Source organism: Saccostrea cucullata, unplaced genomic scaffold (genome assembly GCF_032062105.1).
Source record: "Saccostrea cucullata isolate Sc308-1 unplaced genomic scaffold, CSIRO_AGI_Scuc_v1 ctg532, whole genome shotgun sequence".
Taxonomy (NCBI): Eukaryota; Metazoa; Mollusca; class Bivalvia; order Ostreida; family Ostreidae; genus Saccostrea; species Saccostrea cuccullata.
The window spans coordinates 338676-361565 of NW_026936742.1; the positions used below are offsets into that span (position 1 = coordinate 338676).

The 22890-nt window shown below is 34.8% G+C and overlaps 2 protein-coding genes and 1 long non-coding RNA gene across 4 annotated transcripts; 2 read left to right on the forward strand and 1 right to left on the reverse strand.

The window, feature by feature from the left end:
* The first annotated feature begins 668 nt into the window (after window positions 1-668).
* On the forward strand, window positions 669-8633 carry LOC134246419 (protocadherin Fat 3-like). Its single transcript, XM_062728780.1, has 8 exons — window positions 669-779; window positions 1054-1291; window positions 2023-2210; window positions 2438-2677; window positions 2815-3043; window positions 6554-6744; window positions 7483-7603; window positions 8398-8633. The coding sequence occupies exons 1-8, from the start codon at window positions 669-671 to the stop codon at window positions 8631-8633; spliced, it is 1554 nt and encodes a 517-aa protein (XP_062584764.1).
* On the forward strand, window positions 8551-19932 carry LOC134246426 (protocadherin Fat 4-like). 2 transcript variants are annotated; one of them, XM_062728785.1, is made up of 12 exons: window positions 8551-8619; window positions 8763-8903; window positions 9025-9185; window positions 10033-10147; window positions 10746-10991; window positions 11325-15357; window positions 15550-15660; window positions 16818-17150; window positions 17315-17346; window positions 18706-18784; window positions 19111-19194; window positions 19824-19932. In XM_062728785.1, the coding sequence occupies exons 2-10, from the start codon at window positions 8801-8803 to the stop codon at window positions 18717-18719; spliced, it is 5148 nt and encodes a 1715-aa protein (XP_062584769.1). In that variant the 5' UTR covers window positions 8551-8619; window positions 8763-8800; the 3' UTR covers window positions 18720-18784; window positions 19111-19194; window positions 19824-19932. The 2 variants fall into 2 exon arrangements, with proteins under 2 accessions (XP_062584769.1, XP_062584770.1); XM_062728786.1 differs by lacking the exon at window positions 19824-19932 and adding an exon at window positions 19363-19667.
* A 142-nt stretch (window positions 19933-20074) lies between these two features.
* Window positions 20075-20811, reverse strand: LOC134246416 (uncharacterized). Its single transcript, XR_009987627.1, has 3 exons — window positions 20679-20811; window positions 20468-20527; window positions 20075-20312 (listed from the first exon to the last, which is right to left on the reverse strand). It is a non-coding gene; the product is annotated as an uncharacterized LOC134246416 (long non-coding RNA).
* Window positions 20812-22890: the final 2079 nt, after the last annotated feature.

Below are 22890 nucleotides of genomic sequence, written 5' to 3' on the forward strand. Positions count from 1 at the left end.
CGGTAAGTCATTACATTTTCTCATTCGGATCAACACAGATTTGAGAATAATTAATCCAGTTAAAATTTGTTAAAACTTTTATTCAAAACCATCTTTTTTATAAGTCCAATAATTTCAACGTTAAAGATGATTTTAAACATTATATAGGAATACTGAAAAATAATGGGAAAAGGGAAAACTAAAATTATTTTATCTCAGAAATTTTCCCTGCCATTCTTTGAATTTTTCTTTTATTATACATTGCTTTAACATTGGAAGGAGAAGGGGGTATGTAATGATTGTTGTTATTATTGATTTATTTCCTTATCCTTAAAAATATATAACAAACTAGAGGTACTGTGAGCGATGAGCTCACTAAATGATACCCCCCGACTCCATAAAGTTATAATGGCAAAGTCAATGTTTTGCTGTGGCCGTGAAACCCAAAATATGTGTCGGATCAAAAAGTAAAATAGGAGGTGCACAGTGGCAATATGTAATAAAGATTCTATGAAAGTTTCATCAAATTTCATTCAGTGGTATGAGAGGAGTTGCGGATAAGAGATGGGTACCCCAAACCGGACGGAATTAACGATTACTATATACCCTCCCGCTTTTCAAGCGGGGGGTATAATAAACAAACAACCAAGTTTACACAAAATGCACGGCATGTTTTTTTTTCTCAAGCTATGAATAAAATTTCCCATCGTTTAAATATAGGCGCCAACACGGCACCAGATTGCAACCCAACCACACGACTGGTGTCGATTTCGGAATCAGTTGCTCCTTCTACCACTGTGGTGAGTTTAGGATGTGTTGACGTCGATACCGGAGCAGACGGCACGCTGACATGTTCTATCATTTCTGGAAACGGCGAAGCTGCTTGGGAGCTCGGTACTTCCTGCGATTTGAAAACTGTTACACAACCCGGATTTTGATTTTGGAACTCGATCATACTCGGTAACACAAATTTTACAATCTTAAAATTACTAATGGTTCGAAATCGATTTTACTCAATTTCTTATACATTTAACGATATTTACAAAAATAAATTAATTTCATTTTTTTTTTAAGTTGGGCATTCGAGTTGCTGATGGAGGGACCCCTTCATTAACAAGTGACGTCACAATCAACATAGAGGTATTATCAGCTAATGACAACATCCCCGTGTTTACTGGCGTGCCATACAGTGTAACAGTCCCTGAAAACCAGGCAACAAACGTGATGATGTTAGGTATCGCCGTCACAGATGACGACATCATCCTTGTCAATGGAATGGATGAAGTGCAGGGCTACAAAATTACTATAACAGGTAATAATAGAATGCTACAAATTACACCTTTATCCTGCAACTACCCCTTGCATTGACCTAATAAAGGTAACCTAATAAACCAAAGCTTTATCCGCGGTCACTACCCTAATAAAGCCTCGTGCATGTATTCCGACGTTCTAAAAGCATTTTGACGTCACGTATACTGCAATGTTTACGCCATGGCGTCATAGTTTCAACTGCAGAGATGTGCCTAAATCTGTCGGAAATAGCTCGTTTTGGACGTTCAAATGTAAAATTTTGTTGCAGGATAAACAAAATACATGATAACTGTCTTGAAATATAAGCGATATTTGGGCTTGGGTCGAAAACGTAAGAGGGCTCGGCAAGCCTCGACCTCTATCACGTTTTCTTACCCTCGCCCAGATATCGCTTATATTTCCAGACAGTAACCATGTATTTTATATATACAGGTAATAATAAAATGGTGTAAATTACACCTATAGTGGTAAAGATATGAAGAAGAAAAAAAACATATTAGATAATACTTAAAAAGGAAAAATAAAAATAAGAATGGCTGCTGACTTCTGAGAACTAAGAATATGTAATAGCCAAAAATAAAAATAATGAAAACAAAAACAATATGCAGGGGTGAAATGGGAATAAAAAATAGTTTAAAATACCTAATGAAAGTTTTGACTGTCGAATAAACTGCAATACATGATTTCAACAAAGCAAATTAAATTCATCTTTTTTTTTTAAATATTTATCAGGCGGAACGGGAGCAGACAAATTCTTCATAGGAGACATGTCTGGACTTTATCTGAGAAAGAGTCTTGATTATGAAGTGACGCAATCACACAACCTCACCATTGTCGTCACGGATCAGGGATTGTTACCTCAGCAACAAGCGACCTCAAACATTCTGGTGACCGTTCAGGACATAAATGATAACACACCAGTATGATCATTATAAAACTTTGAAAGATCTGATTTTTTTTTTATAGTTTTAGGGAAAATGTATTATTGTAATAATGAGGATTTTTCATTATGTACCCAAAATAATATTTCAATTTAAATGAATCTTGAAAACTGTTCGTTATCTCCATATGTTTCATGCATGAGATTTTCTCCATTAAAAAAAGGGGTTTTATTACCATTGTATGATCCAAACAATTTTCTCTACAGAAATGCACAAACAGTTATGTCTTCCTCAGCATATCTGAGGACCAAAAAGCCACATCCGTCTTGACCACACTCACGTGTACCGATGCAGATAGTGGAGCCGGCGGAACTTTGACCTATTCCATTGTTTCTGGGAACGCAGCCGGGGCTTTTGATGTGCAGAATAATGCAGAAAATTGTGACGTCAGACTTGTAACTGATGGAATAATAGACTTTGAAACTCCTTCAAATGCAGCATTTCAAGTGAGTGTTTCTTCAATCAAAAGAGGTATATTGTAGCCTTTGAGTCAAATGATTTCTAAGAGATTACACACAAATCGACAAATTCTTATTAAATAATAATTTTTAAACAAGCACATAATTTAATTTTTATTCTAAAGTTAGTGGTGCGTGCAACGGACGGAGGCATTCCACAACTCTCGAGTGACGTCACGATAGACATTGAAATCTCATCTGTTAACGAGATGACTCCGTCATTTCATCAGACAACGCCATCTGTTGACGTGAGCGAAAGTACGCCAGTTGGGACCCTTCTCTATCAGCTGACTGTACAGGAAACAGATAAGATAGACTCAGCCAATGCACAGTCGACTGTATCTACCATTCAAGGTTCACTGATTTACGATTGTTTGATTTAGAATTTTGAATATCTAAATAGAGCTTCCTAAAATGCTAGTAAAGATTCATTGAATGTACCGTCTCGGTAGAATTATCTAAAAAGAGTTAACTACTTTGTAGTACTAATGTTGAAGATTCTATTGTTGATTAAAAAAAATAGCCTGATTTAATTTTGACGAAATTTTCTTTAGCTTGTTATATCTTGAATCATTAATTACTTGATTTAGAATTTACATCATATTTTAGAAATTTTAACTCAAGTAGCCTATATGCACCACCGTGTGCCGGTGACGGGCTTCAAAACAAGACCTACCAGGTATATGTATACTCGGCATTCGGGCAAGTGCGGGTTCCTTATTGTGCAGTCACCCAGAGTGGCAATGCGGCTTAGGTCTTCAGTGGAGTAGCTACCATGTATGCTTGTATGCTCGAGCATGCACATCATTTTGCCAAAAAAAGAAAAGAAAGTAACAAAATAAAATAAATAAATAAATAAATAAATAATATGATGCATGAAAAAAATGATAAATATAAGTACATGTAATCGGTGAAATAAGAAACCAACCACTGCGAATTTTCTTTACATGTTTTATTTATATGAGTTCGAAAATTGTTAAGGCGGGTAAGGTCAAAAAGATTATTGATTTTTAAGGCATTTCCACCCTCGTGTGATGGCATAGCTTTTTGAAAGAAAAAGTTTTTTCTAGTAGAAATATATCGTTTGAAAGGTGTAATGAAAAATGTTATTTAGTAAAATAATTTAAAAATGAATATTTCCGTTATTTAATCAATTACTCAATCTTTAAAAAGTTTTCCCGCAGTGAAAAACTCCTTCTTATGTACCTTCATCCAGGAAATTTCTGTATTGTACTTCTAAAACAGAAATTTTTCCTGATATTCATAGTTCAAGCATATTAAAAAGTAAGAATTAATTTGGAACGTTCAGCATTTTGTCATGTTCTAAATTTTGAATTTACCGGGTGAGAGTAAAGCCAAATTTCGTATTTACTCCCACCTGGTAAATTCAAAATTCAGGACATGACAATTTATTAGAATTATGTATTTTAACCATGCAGCCAAATGTAACATAATTTTTAATATACTTTTACTTATTAATCTAAACGGTTTTTAATGAAAGTAAATGCATTTTTCTACATTGAACCCATAGAATTATAAATGTGGATATGCCTTAATCATCTAATTTTCGCAACTCAGATTGGTCTATTCAACACTAAAATTTAATTTGTTGATAGATGCTAATAAACTACGACAGCCCGTACATACTTCAACGTTAAGATTTAAAATTTAAAAAAAAGTCTCTCTACTATTATAATAATCTCAATGAGATCAGTAGAAACTAAACATTTTGGTTTATTATACTTTCATGTTAAATACTAAAATCTGATTGGTTTAGACGCAGTTAACAATCCGTTCTATTACCCTAAGCCTTAACAACGCATGTGACAACGGATAACACAACGGTAATGCCACATGCGTGGATATTATGCGCGTACGGTTCACCGTAGAATTCTCAAAACGTCAGTTGCGCGTTTGAAAGAACTGGAATAAACTTGACGTCAATAAAAGCTTGCGTCCGATGTAGCTTACTTGAAAACAACAAACGACAGACGAAACATGCTTGCGAGTGCAGAAATAACGAAACTTTATATGATAAAAGACTCTTAGAGTGTCAAACAAACAATAAAAAGGTCAGTAAATCTTTTTCGAAGTAGCGAGGAGTTTGAAAGCTTTGTAAACGTGAACGTAAAGATGATCGACGATTTTTTTTTTTGCTGACTTAATTTAAGAAGACATTCAGTATAATAACATAAATGTTGCCTGCTTTGGAGGGTAACAATTGAAATTGACACCCCTTGGGGAACCACTGTCAACCTCCTCTGACGCGTCAGTTGACAATGATTTTCCTTGGGGTGTCAATTTCAACTGTTACCCTCCAAAACAGGCACCATTTATATACTGGTGTCTGAACAAAATTTTTAGTCTCGACGGATCTCTCCAAGATTACTATCATAAAGGTTCCTTGGTTTTATTTCTAATATAAAGCGGGTCAAGACATGTATTTTCATTTATTTTATGATTTTATAAGTGTTTAAATCGTCAGAATCCAGGAGCTTCCGGGGGCTTCGCCCCCTGGATCCCTACCCACTGGGGGCCTCAGGGCGGCCCCAGACCCCTTGCCAATTTTAGCATGCACTTCATTTTGAGCCTAGCTACGCCGGTGGTCTTAAAAATCATATCTGAAAAACCCGTTACTTTCACTCTTAATGTAGAACACTGGGCAAAGTCACTACGTATGTTGACGTCTTAGATTTGACGCGTTTGCGCGGCAAACAAGAATCAAACCAGGGCCTCCCAATCACGAGGCGCATGCCCAGCCACTAAGCTACCACACTGTTTGGGCCATATTCTTGAGTTTAAATTTTGCACAGGATAACAGAGGGAACTTTAATTTTTTTGAAGCAGGACTAAGGTAACACAGTTGAGCATTTTATCCCATGGATCTCATTTTTAATGCTGTTACAAGTATTCGAGGAACATAAAATGCCATCTAGGAAAAGTATTAATTTTGCAATTTAGTTTTTTAAAAATCCATTGGATATCTACTTGAACTGTTAAAATTATAAAGTATGGTTATGATTATTCAAGGAAAGATATAAAATTCATTTTGATTTTTTTTTTTGCCTTCCTAATTTTAACCATTAAAGGAGATGGGTGAACATGACGAGAGATAAGCCCAAAGCGCGACAAACATGAAGGTGAAAAATTAAATCTCAATTATATCAAAATTGTCCTTAATATTTCATCTAACATTAAAGTATACTTTTTGTAAAATCTCTACAACTTGCACAAATCTCATGAAGATCGAAGTAATTTGCCTATGTAATATTATACACACACGAAAGGGGACAAAACGAGTCATTTTTTCACACTATAACACTATTTTTCGTTATGAGTGGGTATTCTCTCCATTTTTTGAAAGGTAATCCTCAAAGTTTGCATAAAAACATACATATTTTGGTTTTCAAAATTATGGAGCAAAGATCCACTATACCTTAAAAATATAATTGTATGACATAACTTTCGTATCTTTTCGAGAAATACTTGAAGTCCCTTAAGTCAATGGTCATATAACAAACATGATTTAAATGCCACACTTCACCAGGACTTGTGTAGCGAAGTGGTTAGCGTGCTAGTCGCGACATAGAATGCAACTCAGGATTTTTATTGCCAGGGTTCGAATCCAATGGATACCACATTATTTTATTTTATATAAAAGAATGAATTTTAACGAAAAATTTTCCTCAAACTTTTTGTTTCTCATGATTTCATAAAAATCAACGATGAGATGTTTACTCTAAATAATAAATTCAAAATTTGAAAATGATTTTTATATGTCTGACGCTACTGGGCTTCCTGCACGCCAAGTTCACCCATCTCCTTACTTTGATAAAAAAAATACTTTGCATTTCATACAAATAGCATCAGCTGATTCAACAAAGTTCTCAATTAATCCGACGACGGCATCTGTGTACCTCAAAGAACCACTCGATTTCGAGGTTGCCCAGACACATACTATAACAGTACAAGTGGTGGATCAAGGAATTTCACCTCAAAAAATGTCAACTGCCACACTAACTGTCAATGTTCTCAACGCCAATGACAAGGCACCTGTGAGTATGAAATTAATTTATTTATATTTAAATATAAAAAAAAAATTATTTGTTTTATATAGAATTTATTTTATGACGAATCCCTTTTAATAACGATTGTTTTACCCTGGAGTTTTTCATGATGCAACACAACCTACACCTATAACAATTCAAAATTGTTTGTTCCTGTTAATTTGCTATAAGCAAGGTTTACTGTCCTAGTTGACTTCGCCTTAAACATAATTATTTTACTATACTAGATGAATTTACTATAATCGTGTTTTACTGTACAATTTACATTCTTCTTTACACATGTTTTCCTGTACTTGTTGACTTTGCTCTGTTGTAGGTGTGTCCTGCCAGTTGACTGTCACTGTACTTGTTGACTGTTTTCTGTTGTAGATGTACTGTGTATTGTGTAGGTGTACTAGTTGACTTTGATCTGTTATAGATGTACCACAGTACTAGTTAACTGTGTTTTGTTGTAGGTGTACTAGTTGACAATATGTTGTTGTAGTTGTACTAGTAAACTATTTTCTGTTGCCTGTGTGTTCTGCCAGTTTCTTTGCTCTTACATTACTGGAAACAACTACTATTTACTGTACCAGTTGACTGTGATTTGTTGTAGGCGTATTATTTGAATGTGTTCTGTTGTAAGTGTACTAATAGATTGTGATTTTTGTAGGAGTACTAGTCAACTGTGTGTACTGTACTAGTTGACTGTGTGTGCGCTGTACTAGTTGACTGTTTTTGTTGTAGGTGTGTTCGGCCAGTTACTTCGCCCTTACATTATCGGAGACCACTGCTGTTGACAGTCAGCTCCAGGACATTAGCTGTAGTGATGTAGACGCTGGTGCTTTGACCTATACCATCATTGCAGGTACGTAACACCTAGTCTGCTGTAATGGTTTATCATTTTTTTCTGAATATAGTAAGATTTTCTTAATATACATGCACAAGTATGAATCAAAGTATTAAGCTTTGACAGTTTCTTTTTCTCCAGACGATCTAAGATTATTCAAAGCATTATTATCTCGAAGGTAACATAAAATTCATGTTTGTCCTTTCAATTGGAGATAACTAGGGTGACATGGAGAAAACACTATGGCTTCATTTACTAATATTATTGATAACGGAATGAATCAAAGAATCACATTTTGTTTCTCGAATATAAGGTTTATATAGATAAAAAAATGCTATAGAAACTGGCCATATAATTGACTTTAATGATCACATAATTTTACTGAGTATTAAAAGTTTATGAATTAAGAACTGTTAACTAAAGCAAAATATGCATTACAATTTTAAAGATATTTAAGGACAGATGATACCAACAAACTTTTGTCAAAAATTTTGAAAATAACACCTTGTGTCATGTTTTAATGAATAAGATGAATAAGTTTAACCGCACATTTTTTATTTTTTATTCAAAGTTGCACAATAATGATATTTGAAGTGAAAATTATTTGTATAGAATAATAAGGATTGTTTCAGAAGGGTAGAATTTTGAACATCACAGAAGGTTTACAATTGCCTTATATTCTAGGAATTTATTATTTGCATCATTTGCAATGAAATTAGGTCAAAAAATATCTAACAATCCAGGCATCCATTTTTTGTTTGTATCACCTGTCCTTAAAGTAAAATAGGTAATGTATTTTTTAATATGTACAGGTAATGCTCTTGATAAATTTAAAATTGTCGGACAACTATTAAAACTGAAGAGCCAGATAGATGCCGACACAGAAGCCATCCAGTACAGACTGATAACGGAAGTTGCCGACGCCGGACCTGCACCTGCGCTCACAACCACAGTGACTATTGATGTTTACGTCACGGGTATCGATGACAATGTTCCACAATGGGAAACTCCAACTAATGGAGCCTACACTGCAAGTAATGTCTCTTAGGCATGCTTCGTAAATTAAGTTTACGTTTCGTCTTTTTTGCTGAAAACTTAGAATAATGCATCGATATTTTAGTAAATTTATTCTTTGCTTATGCAAGACGTACACTAAGTTCTAATGGTTTATATTAAGCTTTGCCTGAAAATTCTGCTGCGGGAACATTTGTACAAATGATAAGTGCTACAGACGCTGACTTAGCCGGAACTGTTGATGCTGAAGTAACTTACAAAATAGAGGACGTAACCTCTCTATTCGGCATTGAATCAAAAACTGGTGAGCCTCTCAAAATACAGTCTCCTTAAAATATTTAAAATAGTGAAATTAATGAGCAAGACAACAACAACAACAACGAAATACTTAAGGCGAAACATAGCTTTAGACTTTTATACCTTAGGTAGAATTTACCTTGCAAGAGATGAAGTTGACAGAGAGGTCCTGGATAATTACATCATCAGTGTCTCTGCTCATTCGTCCAATCAGATAGCGTCTAAAATCCTGGGAACTGTAGCCATCACAGTAACAGACAAGAACGACAACACTCCGACCTTCTCCCAGGTAAAATTGCTCAGACGTCGCGATCAACTCCACAATCAACTACTAGTATTCTACTAAAGAAATACAAGTAACAGTTACAATGCTCTTAGCAATGCAACTTCTATTAATGTAAGTCATGGTTTGTTGGTTAAAAAGGGTCTGCTCTATGTCCTTTCGAGAATTTTTCATTCTTATTGGGACGCCATCATTTGCTTAAGGTTTATTGTAACTCTGATAAGAAAGACAACTTTTAAAGGCATAATGTCTAATTTTTCCTTTATAAAATTGATAAGTTGTCTTTTTTTGTCCAATTTTGCCCCGCAAGCTTTGCTATCTTTGTTTGTATTTTACTTAAATGATACATTTAAAAAAAAAAACGAGTAAAAACAACATCTCATATAAGTAAGCAGATGGTGTCTGAACCTTCAGGCTGTACAATTCCTGTGACACCGTCTCTGTTACGTCCTGGTGATTTGAGCCCCTTCTTTCTAGATCGATGCAAACCTCTATTCTATATTACCTTCAAAACTCTAATAAAACTCTAAATAAACGTTTTGATCTCATTGCTGTGACTTAAGTATATTTCAAACAAAAACAAATTTGAGAGTTATATGACATACTGTAAATGTATTATATTTAGCGTGTACGATATTCGGCGGAAATTGAATTTGAATAAGTTAGCGTAGATTAATTTGATTTAGCGCATTTCTTCATATTCTTATTTATGTGTATACGTGCAAGACATTTAGCTATGTACTTGATTTAGCGGTTGCTGCGATCCGCCAAAGCCGCTAAAAAGAATACACAGCCAAATGTAATACGTTTACAGTAAGCCTTCATACTATAGAGCGTCTTTGTGTTTTTCCAGAGCACGTTCCAAGTAACAGTTCCAGAAGATACAGCTATAAATACTGGAATTCTAACTGTAACTGCACAAGATCCGGATTTGAGTACAAATGGACAAGTCAGTTATGCTATTATAAGTACGTACAACAGATTCATATAGTTAACGTTAGCATTATTTCTTTTAAAAATGTCAGAATTTTTTTCATATTTAAACGAAATTCATATTGCATACAAGAGGCAACAATTATAAAATGGGTCTTAATACTAATTTATCTCTTATAATGTATTAAAAAACTTATCGATAGATTTTAGCATTATAATACATCATTATATCTTATTGTATAATAATGATCTTGATCTTATTCATTTATGATGCAGAATGGATGACAAAGGCTGTTCACTTTGAACTCGAGTTATATTAGGAATCCCAAAAACTCATACTGTTGCAGAGCGAAATCGTAAAGAAAAAAAAATAAGTCGCAGAAATTACCCATTTCGTACGCAGATTATATTGTGTGTCACTCTCTACAGCAACGCCTTGACCATATTGATAGAAAATATTTCACTTATTAAATTCTGCCAAACCGGTCCTTTCTTTTATGTAAAATGCCACATGCATATAATTTTGTGTACATATACCATGTCTATTGATAACGTACTGGAATTCAATAAATCATGGACAAAATATAAATGTTGGTAGGTAATAGGTTTACACTTACTGATTAATACCAACAGGTGGAAACGCGGGGGCTGGATGTCCCTTGACTATTGGCGCCACATCCGGTGTGATAACTGCAACCTCTAATTTAGACTACGAGACTGCTGTTGTTTGTAGCCTCGTTGTGAAAGCAACAGATGGTGGCACGCCTACTTCACTGTCTTCCACTGTGAATGTTTACGTCACAATCTCTAGTATTAATGAGTTCACTCCAACATTTACTGGACCTATTACAGGCACAGTGCAAGAAAATTCAGTATCAGGTATGTTGGTGAATTTGGATAATTTATGTTTTAACAAGAGAACGCAAAGCGGGGCATCCCCTCGCAAAAAAAAGCATAAAAAATCGTTAGGGGCCTATACATATAAATTACATGTATATTTGAGTAACTTCCTCTTCGCATGTTCTCAATCACCAAAACACTCGCGATACTATTTCCTTTCTTGCTTCTTTGGGAGAAAAATATAACCAGGAAAATTAATATTTAAAGAAATTGCAGAAGAAAATGAGCTATGAAAAATTGCGGGCAATGCTTCACGTTAAACGAAGGGGATATTAAATGAGTTTTACTGAGTTTAACTTTATCTTTTTCAAGGTGTAGCCATGACTTTCCCTGCTGCTACAGATGGCGACGCTGGTTTTGATGGATTAATTGATTACACACTGACGACCTACACTGATGCTTTTGCCATCAAAAGCACGACCAAAGAAATTGTTCCGATTCGACCTCTTGACCGAGAGACTCTTTCTACGTATGAGCTCGTGCTTGTGGCTGTTGATCAAGCAAAGGTAAATAGGAAAACGGGTACAACTACAATGACTGTATTTGTTTCGGACGTAAATGAATACCCTCCAGACTGTGCAATAAGTGCTGAGGTAACCGCAAGCCCACCATTCACAATCGGGTCGAATGTATACACAATGGTATGTTCAGACCATGATTCACCAGGACCTAATGGTGCTATCGTTTATTCCATAACTGCAGGGAATACGAACACAGATTTTCGTGTGGAAACGGACGGTCGTGTGGTCTATAACAAATTGCCCAGTGATGTAAATTATCAACTGACAATTGTAGCGTCCGATTCTGCGGTGACTCCCCTTACGACCTCAGTCTTTCTCCACATAACCTTACAGTCGGATCCCCTTTTTATAAACATGCCCAGTACTGTATCCATTGATGAATCTTCTCCGCTGGGCGCTTCTGTATTTGATGTTTTGGGGAGCTCTGCCTCCGGATTTAAGTCATTTTCAATAATAAGTGGCAATGTGGACAATAAGTTTAGAATTAATTCTTTCACAGGAAATGTGTTTATATATTCTGCTTTAGACAGGGAGGCGACTGCTATGTATACTCTTAACATCAGAATCACTGACATTAATTTATCCAAAACCGCCGATAGCACCCTTACAATAACAGTACTGGACAATAATGATAATGCCCCAAAATTTGGCTCTTCATTTTATGAAACATCAGTAGTAGAAAATATCGGAGTTGGAACCCTAATTCAGGACTTGGTAGCAATAGACAACGATGAAGCTGGTCCGAACAGTGCTGTGACATACGGTTTTGTCAGTGGAAACCTTGAAAATAAGTTTGAAATAGATACCAGTGGTAAACTGAAGCTGAAAGCAACTTTGAATGCCGAGACGACGGCAGTTTACATGTTAACGTTGACAGCGACAGATAACGGTACGCCACAACAGACAGGAACAACAATAGTACTGTTACAAGTGACAAACTTTGACGAGTTTCCAACAGAATTTTTGACAACAGGAGGAGCTTATTCTCATTCCCTTTCTGAGAATACTCCTCTTGGCACGCTTGTATTTTCTGTGACTGCCCAAGATCTGGACGTGGGAACACAAATTACGTACGCTATCACATTGGGAAATGATAACTCTTTCACGATAGACCCTCAGTCTGGAAATATTTTTCTGACCAAGTTACTTGACAGAGAAACAACTCCAACATATTCATTAACAATATCCGCCAACAATGGGAAGGGAGAGGTGAAAAATGCCGTACTCTCTTTGACTGTTACAGATGTTAATGATAATGATCCAACTTTCTCACAAAATGTGTACGTGACACAGGTAATTGAGAACTACCCGGTTGGTGGTTCAGTGTTAAAGGTCACCTGTACAGACGCAGACAGTAGCGTCAACAGTGATGTGACGTTATCGATAGTGGCGGGAAACACCGTGAACGCCTTCAGGGTAACCGGAGACGTTATTGAAGTAAATTCAGCTTTAGACTACGAAACTGTTAATAAATATGTTTTGCTTATTGAAGGCAAAGATAAAGGTATTCCTAGTCGATCCTCCACTGCCACGGTCGACATAGAAATCACACCAGTCTATCCACAACCAAGATTTGCTTCTAATGTTCAGACAATTACCATTCCAGAAAATACAGTAGTTGGAACAATTGTGTTCGATTCAGATGCAACAGTTGGCGGTGCATTAGAGCTCAAAGATCTGGCTTACGCCATTACTGCAGGAAATGTAGAGGGAAAATTTGCAGTAAATGAAAATACCGGGGAATTGAGTGTGATCGGGATACTGGATCGGGATACCACTGCTAGCTATGACGTAACAATTAGCGCTGTCAATATCCAACAGACAACACTGCGAGATTTGATCACTGTCACAGTGACGCTTAGTGATATCAATGATAATCAACCAATATTTTCTGTTCCCAAGTACTCTTTTACAATAATGGAGTCAAGTTCCATCAACACTATTGTGGGAGACCTAACGGCTTCTGATAAAGACATCGGAGTTAATTCTGTACTAAGTTTCTCAATTATTTCTGGCGAAAACAGTGCTGATTTTGCGATTGACACATCTACTGGACAGCTTAAGGTTAATGCAGTGTTAAATGCGCCACTCAGAAGTTCCTACGCACTTATCGTCCAGGCTGCTGATGGTGGCACTCCATCTTTGACAAGCAAAGCAGAAGTTGACATAATTGTGACAGACATTAATGACAATTCACCTATTTTTAGTCCAGATGTGGTAAGCATCAAAATTAATGAAATTCTTAACATCAGTAGCGCTGTTTATTCTGTGTATGCGACAGACGCTGACGCTGGGGCAAATGCTCGACTTACGTACTCCATTCTCTCTGGGAATAATGATCTCCGCTTCTCTGTTGATCCAAACAATGGAAAGGTTCTTCTACGGAATCTTCTTGATCGAGAAACGGTAAGTCTGTATAGTCTTGTCATTATAGCAGTTGATGCTGGCAGCCCAGCTAAAACAGGAAGCTTAACATTAAGCATCGAAGTTGTTGATGCTAACGACAATTCGCCCTATTTCATTGGAGAACCATATTCTGTAACGCTTGGACGAGCTGATTCAGTGGGAACATACCTGATTTCAATAAACGGTAATGACACCGACTTAGCGGACAATGCTGTGATTGAATATTTCATTGTCAGTGGGGATGTATCTGACACGTTTTATTTGAACAAAGACACCGGGCGTGTTACTACACTAACGTCACTTGTTTCATCTCCTGATATATACTCACTGGTAATCCATGCTATTGACAAAGGAGTTCCAAAAAGAACATCCACTACTTCTCTAGCAGTACGAATTGATCCGCCTAACTCGCCAACTGTCAGTGATTTTTCCTTTTCAGTCGACGAAAACGTTCCTTTGGATACATCTTTAGGAACAGTACTTCCAGATCCGATACATAACCCCGGAACAACGATCATTTTTACAATTGTATCCGGCAACTATAATAATAACATTAAAATAGGGCTGAATGATGGGGTCATTAAAGTAGCACGTGCATTGGATCACGAGGAGCGAAGCAATTACTATCTCACAATAAAAATTCAAGATTCCGTTAACTCTGCACTCGTGTACAACAAAAATGTTTACGTGAAAGTAAATGATCTTAATGACAACACTCCACTTTTTCAATCAACAACAATTACATTCACTAATGTTGTTGAGAATTCCCCAGTTGGATTGACCATCGGACAGATTCCTGCAACGGATGCGGACAGCGGACTCAATGGTCAGCTAACCTACATGATAGATCCATCTGACAAAACTGCCCTAACGGCATTGAGCATAACATCCACTGGACATCTGACGCTTTCAATCTCTCCAGATTACGAATCTTCTCCCAGAATAGCGTTCATAGTTTATGCGAAAGACCATGGTACACTCCCTCTGACTGGAACAGTTAACGTCGTGATAGACTTAATAGATGTTTACGATAATCCACGCTCTGCGTCAGCCAATAGTGACTCGCCATTTTATTCACTAGAATGTCCTGTCACCGCACTAAATGGTGACGTCATAGTAAACATAAAAGCAACAGATTTTGGATACACAGTTGGTCCAACTGACAGTATTAGATTTAACTTGATTGGTGGAGGCACCGTGTTCGATGTGGGGGCCACAAACGGAAATTTATATGTCAAGGATCGCACTAAATTGTTCGCAGAAACACGGTATTTCTTTTCGATGGCTGTACGAATCCAGACTTCTAATAACAATGTGACGGCCACTTCTGCCTTGTTCAGGATAGATACAATGACCCCTAGATCACATATGGTCATTCTAACACATAGCATTTCTAAAACAACAGTTGAATCGCAAAAGTAAGTGAAAAGAAAAACCTATAAGTAGTTATGCTATAAAGCTATGAAGTGATGTTTTACAAAAATTACATATCTCACATCACTTTTAATGAAATATAAGTAATATTTCTCTTGATTATACAAAGAGAATTACATTTTACATAATTTATGAAAATATACAAAGTAATTTCTCCAGATTATTTCCTGCAACAGGCACTTACTTCTTGCTGCTCTTCAAAATTTGTTTCCCGCCAATACAAGGGTCGGTATATGGAGAATAATCGGAACGACGACAACAGCTAGACGTCGACTATTAGCGGAAACGTAAATATAATCAAAAACTATGATCAAAAATTAAGTCTTACATTTACTTTGATGTTGATTTGAAAATTATCACTTATCCTTTTAAGAGGGGTGATCAAAAAGTTCGCGAACTATTTCAATATTTACAAGACCACGATTCAGATCAGAATGAAATTTGACACACCTATAGTCATGCACATGTTCTATAAATAGCATATAAAAATAATTATTTTCTCCATCATTATGACGTATTCTATACTTTCCAGACCTTAAGTCATAAATTGAATTGGTTGTTTTAGAGTAGGGAGGGAGATGGTTAAAAATGACGTTTGTTTTGTAGCCCAGCAAAAGCAAACCGGGGAAGCGATGTGTCCTTTGTTAAGCAATTTGTTATGAAAGATTGCAAAGTTACAGCTAGAAAAATGATGGAATATATTTACAATAATATTATATCAAATCCCTAAAATATTGTTTAATTAAGACTTTTAACATATTAAATACGATAAAAAGAAGGCCGCTACAATAATATCCATATTGGTTAAACGACGTCCCGAAGACAGAGGACTCGGCTTGTGATGGTCACTATGTTCTTTCTGGGAAAGGATATTTTTTATCCAACCATTTTATTTCCGAGATATGGTCATTTCTGACAAATGGACTGTTTTTGTTTTAAAAATCAACTTACATGGTAAGAAGTATAAGACACGGGAAAATATTTTAGCGTCTATGAACAGAATGCTAAAGAGCATGTCACGTGACCGCCCGGATCACGTGATTCGCGCATGGGCAGAGCGGTTGCAAATATGCATTAAAATCAGAGAGGGCCACTTTAAAAAATAATGAACACTGACACCTAATTATATTTGTTTTAGTGAAGTTATTTAATTTGTTCGCGAACTTTTTGATCACCCCTCGTATATTGAATAAATTGTTCTGTTAATTTATTAATAATAATTTATGTTCTTGAGAAGGTAGTTCTGAAGATATTTGATCAGAGCTTCCGGATTAAAAAAAATCCGGAGTCAACACTTATATGTTTTTAGTTTACGTTCATTTAAATTTTCCAAAAAGAAAAACACATAGTTTAAAACTGCAGATAATTCATTGTACAATGTACCTGTATGTACCTATCAATAAAAAGCGAAATGAAATGTGATTGAAATTCCTTTCATATTTAGTTCGCAGTCCAGCATTTATGTTGTGAACAGTTTATCAGCTGACACCCAATCTGGAATAGAGGGAAATAAACCATTTATGTCGCAGGATAACATCTTAAATGTTCTACGTCAATCATCTGATGGCACGCCCGCTTCTGTTTTGACCACACCCACTTTTGCAACGTTTCCTGTGACGTCAGTAAATCCCTCTTTAGAAGCTGTGATCTCTGACACACAGTCATGGGCGGAGACAACTGAAGGGATTGCTGTTTTGACGACAATAGGGGTTACACTTTTTCTAGCGGTGTTGTTTACAGTTCTCTTCTGTGTCTGTTCTAGAAATCGTAAATACAAGTAAGCGACTGAGATAAGGCCAATATTTTATGATCTTCTCTTGTCCACATATTATCTTTTGAAAAAAAAAGGTTCGTTGGTTTCCCTGTGCATCGAAATATTGATATTGAGAACATTTGTTTAAATCATACAAACTGTTATTTATTTTTTATTTAATTTTTAAGGCTTGAAGCTGAAGATGAGAAAAATAGAAAAGGTCAGAAAAACATAATTGGTTCATCATATGAAATGGTTCATGTTCAATGAAAAAATACGTCTCCTTTCTTGTAGGCTTACCTGGGCTGAGGGCTCATGTGAGTTTTTCTGATGAAAAATTTGTTGTCGTTGTCGTCGTCATAAACTTTTCCCCGAGTATAGAATGGGACCCAGTTGTCGATACAAGTTAAACACAGGGAAAATATTTTAAAATCTTATTATAAAGAACAGCAAATCCTTACTTCGAACCAGCCTTAGGTAGTATAGGTTCATTTTTTGTTCAAGACAGGACTCAAGACTATAGAAGGGCTACAGGAGTTTCTCCAAAGTTTCACCAAATAAAATAAAAGATATTTTAAATGAAAAATCCTCTTAAGAACAACGACGTCATTATTAGTCATTTTCATTCGTAACCATCCCCACGTTAATTCATATCATCACTCGGAACCACTTTTATATTTAACTGATTTCTGCTTTTTCCTAGCATAAGTGCTCATCGGCCTCTTGTTTTATATTTCATGGAATTTTTTTTATTGTTTGTATAAAACCATTTTAATCCTCTTGCAGCAATCATTTTAATTAAAGGTACAGACATAAAATAAGATATTTAATTTTGATGATGAAAATGATAACACAGTAATATTAAAAAAAACATAGGTTGAATATGCAGATCTGATATATACCTAGGCAGTTGTCGTTTTAAATTATAGTATGGTGTAATGATTACGCAAATCCTTTCTTTTTTCCTTTTAAAATGTTACCTTTAATTATTATTAGGAAGAGCGAGAGTATTGCCGGAAAAGAGACACCCAGACCAAGAAGCTTTTATTATTAATGTAAGTTAATATTTTAGAGTAATCTGTAGATTCACTTGATATATCTGAATATCTATATAACTATTGAATGTGTAAGAAACGAGATAAGATAATCAAAGCCTCAATGATAGAATTCTAAATTTTAAACAAGGTCAAAATCTAGGTCAAGGTTCAGTATTCAAAATAATATTTTCCTAAAGCATTAGGTAAACAGATAATGTACATATAATATATGAAGCCTATTAATTATTCTCTCATTAAAAAGGTATGACAAATATCTAAAACAAAAATAGAAGTACTTAAAGGGAGAAGGTAATTTAAAGCTATTTTCTCTCTCAGTCAAATCACCATGTAAATATTTTAAATAAAATAGTTGAAAAATAGGCCATACTTAAAGTTCAAGGACAGAGGACAAAAATAAAATACTTTCTGTGGGAAGGTTTCTCTCACAGATAATGTAAAATCTCTCTCTCTCTCTCTCTCTCTGCTTATTTAAAAGTTAAACTAGAAGGTTGCCATGATGGAATGAATTGGAATCGTTTTAGGACATACCGCCTGAAGCTCTGCCTGTTATTCCTACCTATCGGGAGTCAATGCAGCATGAAGTTTACAATCCAAGAAAAAGTAAGAACCACTAGCACTTTACAATACATTAAAAACTTAGTTTATTCTAAACCTACCTTTCATATTATTCAGAAGTGGCCTTTAGATACTTTTTATATTAAAATAAATATTTAAAGTATGAAATAAAGGTATAAAGAGTCCAGTTGCATATAACAAGGGTTGAATTTTGAAACTAAACTTAAAAGGACAGTATCATTGGAATGAGACATTCATGATAGTAAATGGTTATAAAATTTGATAAGTAGAAATTAGTCAATGTGATTATTTGTAAGGAATTATTTGTATATTAATTGTTTCAATAATAATCTTTTGTAATCATTTTTTAGTTTCTAAAACAAATGAAGTTCCAGTTCGCAAAACAAGTAAGCACGTTTCGTTAACAGATTTAAACAACTCATCGTCTGACGAAGGTAAATTGATTTACTTTTTACTCTCATTAACTCTCACGTAGATGTGACAAAATCTATTTAAAATTGCACTGTGATATATTTACAATTTCCATTTGAAATAAGTGCACAATTAAGCAAAGAAGTTTTTTTTTATTTTAATAATTTCATTTGTACATTTTTGTTTGACAGATTTGTTTAAGTTCTGGAATAACAATTACAGCTAACAACACCCAAGCAAGCTTTGAATCCAAATAGAACTTTTCCTCTTTTTATATTACCTAAAGATGTTTATAGACATGCACCATTTCAGTCACTCAAGGACTAAACTTTTGTGCTACACTGGTTTGTTATACATTAATACTGCTTAAAATATTGATCACTTTTGGTACTCAAATCAAATGCATGTATGAAAGCCTTTGTTTATTTGCACTTATTATTAACTTTATTAACGGCTTTTAATATAATGTTATGGAAACATTTTGATAAAATAATGTCATGGATACATTTTGATAAAAGAAAGATAATCAATTGAAAAAATTTTATGATTTTAAATATCAATTTTCTATCTTTATGAAACTGTAACGTCAATAAGTAATAACTTGTTGATGAGACCAACTCAGTACTTAAAATTGCACTGTTATCTCTCACAGTTCCACCTAAATTGTTCCAATCGGGTGGCCGGAAGGAAAGAAGTGATCTCTCGCGGAAAGAAGGGGTGATAACTCCTAGAAATATTATGATAGAGTGACATTTTGATTAATTTTTTTAAGGCTTTAAGAGAGCAAAGTTACTGATATTTATTTTATTTAACACTTCAATTTTCATTATGAATAATTTTTTTAATGGAAACAATTTTGAAATGAACAAAATAAAAGACTAGTTTTTATAGGTTTTGTTTATTTCATATGATGTACAAAATTAACCCAAAAGAAGTGGAAAACTGACATTAAAATATCTATGAAATAAAAATAGATAAAAAGAAAAAATTGATGAAAGTTTCAGAATTTAAAGTTCAACACGGCTGCACTCTGAATGTCTACGTTGCATTGAATCACTGAACTACTTCTAATATCGACGTGTCTACCGTTTAATTAAAGCCGCAACAAGAATCAATAGAATGGTCAGAAGCATCCAGTTTCCTGTAGATTAAAATTACCATAAGTTTGATTTAGCAATTTTTGTCCAAAAAAAAAATAGCTGAGACTTCCTCCTAATCCACGAACTTTTGAAACATAACTTGTGAAGCTTAACAGCAATAATAGAACGATTTCGAAGTTTTTTAATTAATCCTCACCTGACAATTTATTGCTGCTGTCACATCCATCATGTCCAGACGCCTCTGTCGGATTTATTTCTTTAAGAAAATACAAAATTATTTAACGTTTTTGACAATTTTAGTGCATTTTAATTTAAACATAAAAAATCGGTATAGTATCACAATTTAAAGAGTAGAATCAGAAAATTGAAGAAAAAAAATTGTATCAATAAATTGAATTAAACTCTACCATTTAGCACAACTAAAGCAGCAACACAAAGAAACATAATATGATCCAGAACCATCATTTTCTCGAAAATGAGTTATGTCTCTAACGCCTGTAGTCCACTAGAAGAGTACCCCCTTTTCCGTTAGGGAATAGAATATTTCGGGGGGTAATTTTACAGACGTTTGAATTGATCCGTAAATTGAACATTTAACACAGGGTGATCTTTTTTTTTTATTATGAGAGAGTGACAAGTGTGAACAATGAAAACAAAATCGCCGATAATTATCATTGTGCGTGGTTTGGTTCATCGAGTACCTCCCGTTGTTGTTTTAAAAGATTTAGGATGATTATACGAACATGTAATAAAGTATGTTCGGCGATTATTTATGGTTATATATTTAATTGTCAGTATGCTTGAAATAATTGGACAATTATAGATTTAAATGGCTGACTTTCGTGTGTACTTTAATTCAGATTTCTTTGACATCAAACTTCTTTCAAGAACATACTCTCCCTATCTCAATTATTAAATAATTATTTCTTAATTAATGTTTAATAGTTAGTTCTTATTACTCCTGCCAAATGACTGAGCTGTTTTTGTTAAAGCACACAAAATCCAACAACATCATGCAGAAGTGAAAAATAATATTTATAAAAGAAAATTACACAAAAAGTACACAAAAATATCTTATTGTCTACAGTGTAGTTTGAGGTGTCAGTACCTTTGAAAATCACTGTCAACATGCATTATACAGTTGTACTTGTTTTAATGATATTATATTTTTCCGTTATTTTTAATAGCTGAAGGTTTTCGAATTCGTTCTTTAAGTCTTGTGGCATTGGCAAATGAAAGACAATTTTTGTACTTCTAACTGATGATATTTTTCTGGAGGCTAAAATTTTTAATTTTTTTTTTAATTTTTTTATTAATATTATTATTTTTTATTAACAGAAGCAACAAATTACATACATTACAAATTGTTCAGAAGCAATCATTTAAATATATTTAACAACACATTCACATACAGACACACATACACATACATATACAGACTCACACCTACAGTAACACGTGGAAGGGGGATGAAATAAATATCAGTTTTACATAAGTTTACAATACAGTTGTATAACATTGGTAGTATAAAACTCCTGTGTTAAATCTTTACTTTCCAAATTAACCACCTCTAACTGATAAGTTGAGGTTACAGAGATTTCAACAACTTCGTTCAAAGTCGGAATTTCATGGTCGCAATATTCAACTTTTTGGTAAATATAATTGTCATTGGGTCGTATTTTGGCTGACTTGATTCATACAAATTGTAAGTCCTTTTTTATATTGAATTTGACTAAGGAAAGTTCCGTCCACAGGGTGTGACCAGTCAACTGGGATGTTTACTCCTCCAAAGCACCTGTTCCCTCCTCTTGAATCTCGAGGGGTCCATGTTTTTTTTTTCTTTATAAAATGTTACCAAAACCAACATCGTCAAAAGTCAAGACTTTCCAACCATATATATACAACCACCCCTGCATGACGCAGTGATTAGAGCGTCTGCTCTAGAGTCGTAAAGTAAGGAGTTCATCCTTACATCGCGGGTTCGAATCCCATTATGGGACGTGGAGACTGGTCCTTCGGATAAGGCCGTATGAACCGAGGTGCAGTGTAGCAGTAGGTGCTGGCAGAAAAGAGATCCCTCCCTGTTCAATGGCCCTGAGTGCCGAGTATAGGACAAAATGTGCAGCTCTCCAGCGGCAAGTGGTGGCGCCTTCATACATGTATGAATGAAAAATTCTCGAGAGGGACGTTAAACAATATACAATCAATCAATCATTCCTAATGATAAATTAAAATCTGGGCTTTTTGACATCATGCATTGATAGCTGATCTTTCAATAAATCTGGAACTCATTAATTTACGTATCTTGTCATTGATCAGATAAAAAAAATTATCTACATGTATGTGGTTTTTGGAGACAAGGTCTTTCAACAAAATATTGTAATTCCTATGGGTCACCATTGTGCCATGTTATCAACAGACCCATTTCTATATTTAACATGAAGCAGAATTTGTTGAAAATCGTGTAAATCGTTAAAGAAGAAAACACTTGTGGCTTTCAACTCGGCATTAAACGACGTAATGTCTAAATGCTGATTGACTTTTTCATTCTGATTGTTAGGGCATTAGTTACACATGGAGTTGTCCACGGACTTTTCCTTTTTTCATGATAAGGAGCAC

What these genes read in the sequence shown, in the direction of transcription:
- LOC134246426 (XM_062728785.1), top strand. Translation starts at nt 8,801, where the DNA reads ATGATAAGTGCTACAGACGCTGACTTAGCCGGAACTGTTGATGCTGAA. An exon ending in AGTCAGTTATGCTATTATAA is followed by an intron (nt 10,148 to 10,745) that starts GTACGTACAACA and finishes TAATACCAACAG; the next exon opens with GTGGAAACGCGGGGGCTGGA. An exon ending in ACAACAGTTGAATCGCAAAA is followed by an intron (nt 15,358 to 15,549) that starts GTAAGTGAAAAG and finishes TTCCTGCAACAG; the next exon opens with GCACTTACTTCTTGCTGCTC.
- LOC134246419 (XM_062728780.1), top strand. Translation starts at nt 669, where the DNA reads ATGAATAAAATTTCCCATCGTTTAAATATAGGCGCCAACACGGCACCA. An exon ending in CTACAAAATTACTATAACAG is followed by an intron (nt 1,292 to 2,022) that starts GTAATAATAGAA and finishes AATATTTATCAG; the next exon opens with GCGGAACGGGAGCAGACAAA. An exon ending in ACATAAATGATAACACACCA is followed by an intron (nt 2,211 to 2,437) that starts GTATGATCATTA and finishes TTTTCTCTACAG; the next exon opens with AAATGCACAAACAGTTATGT.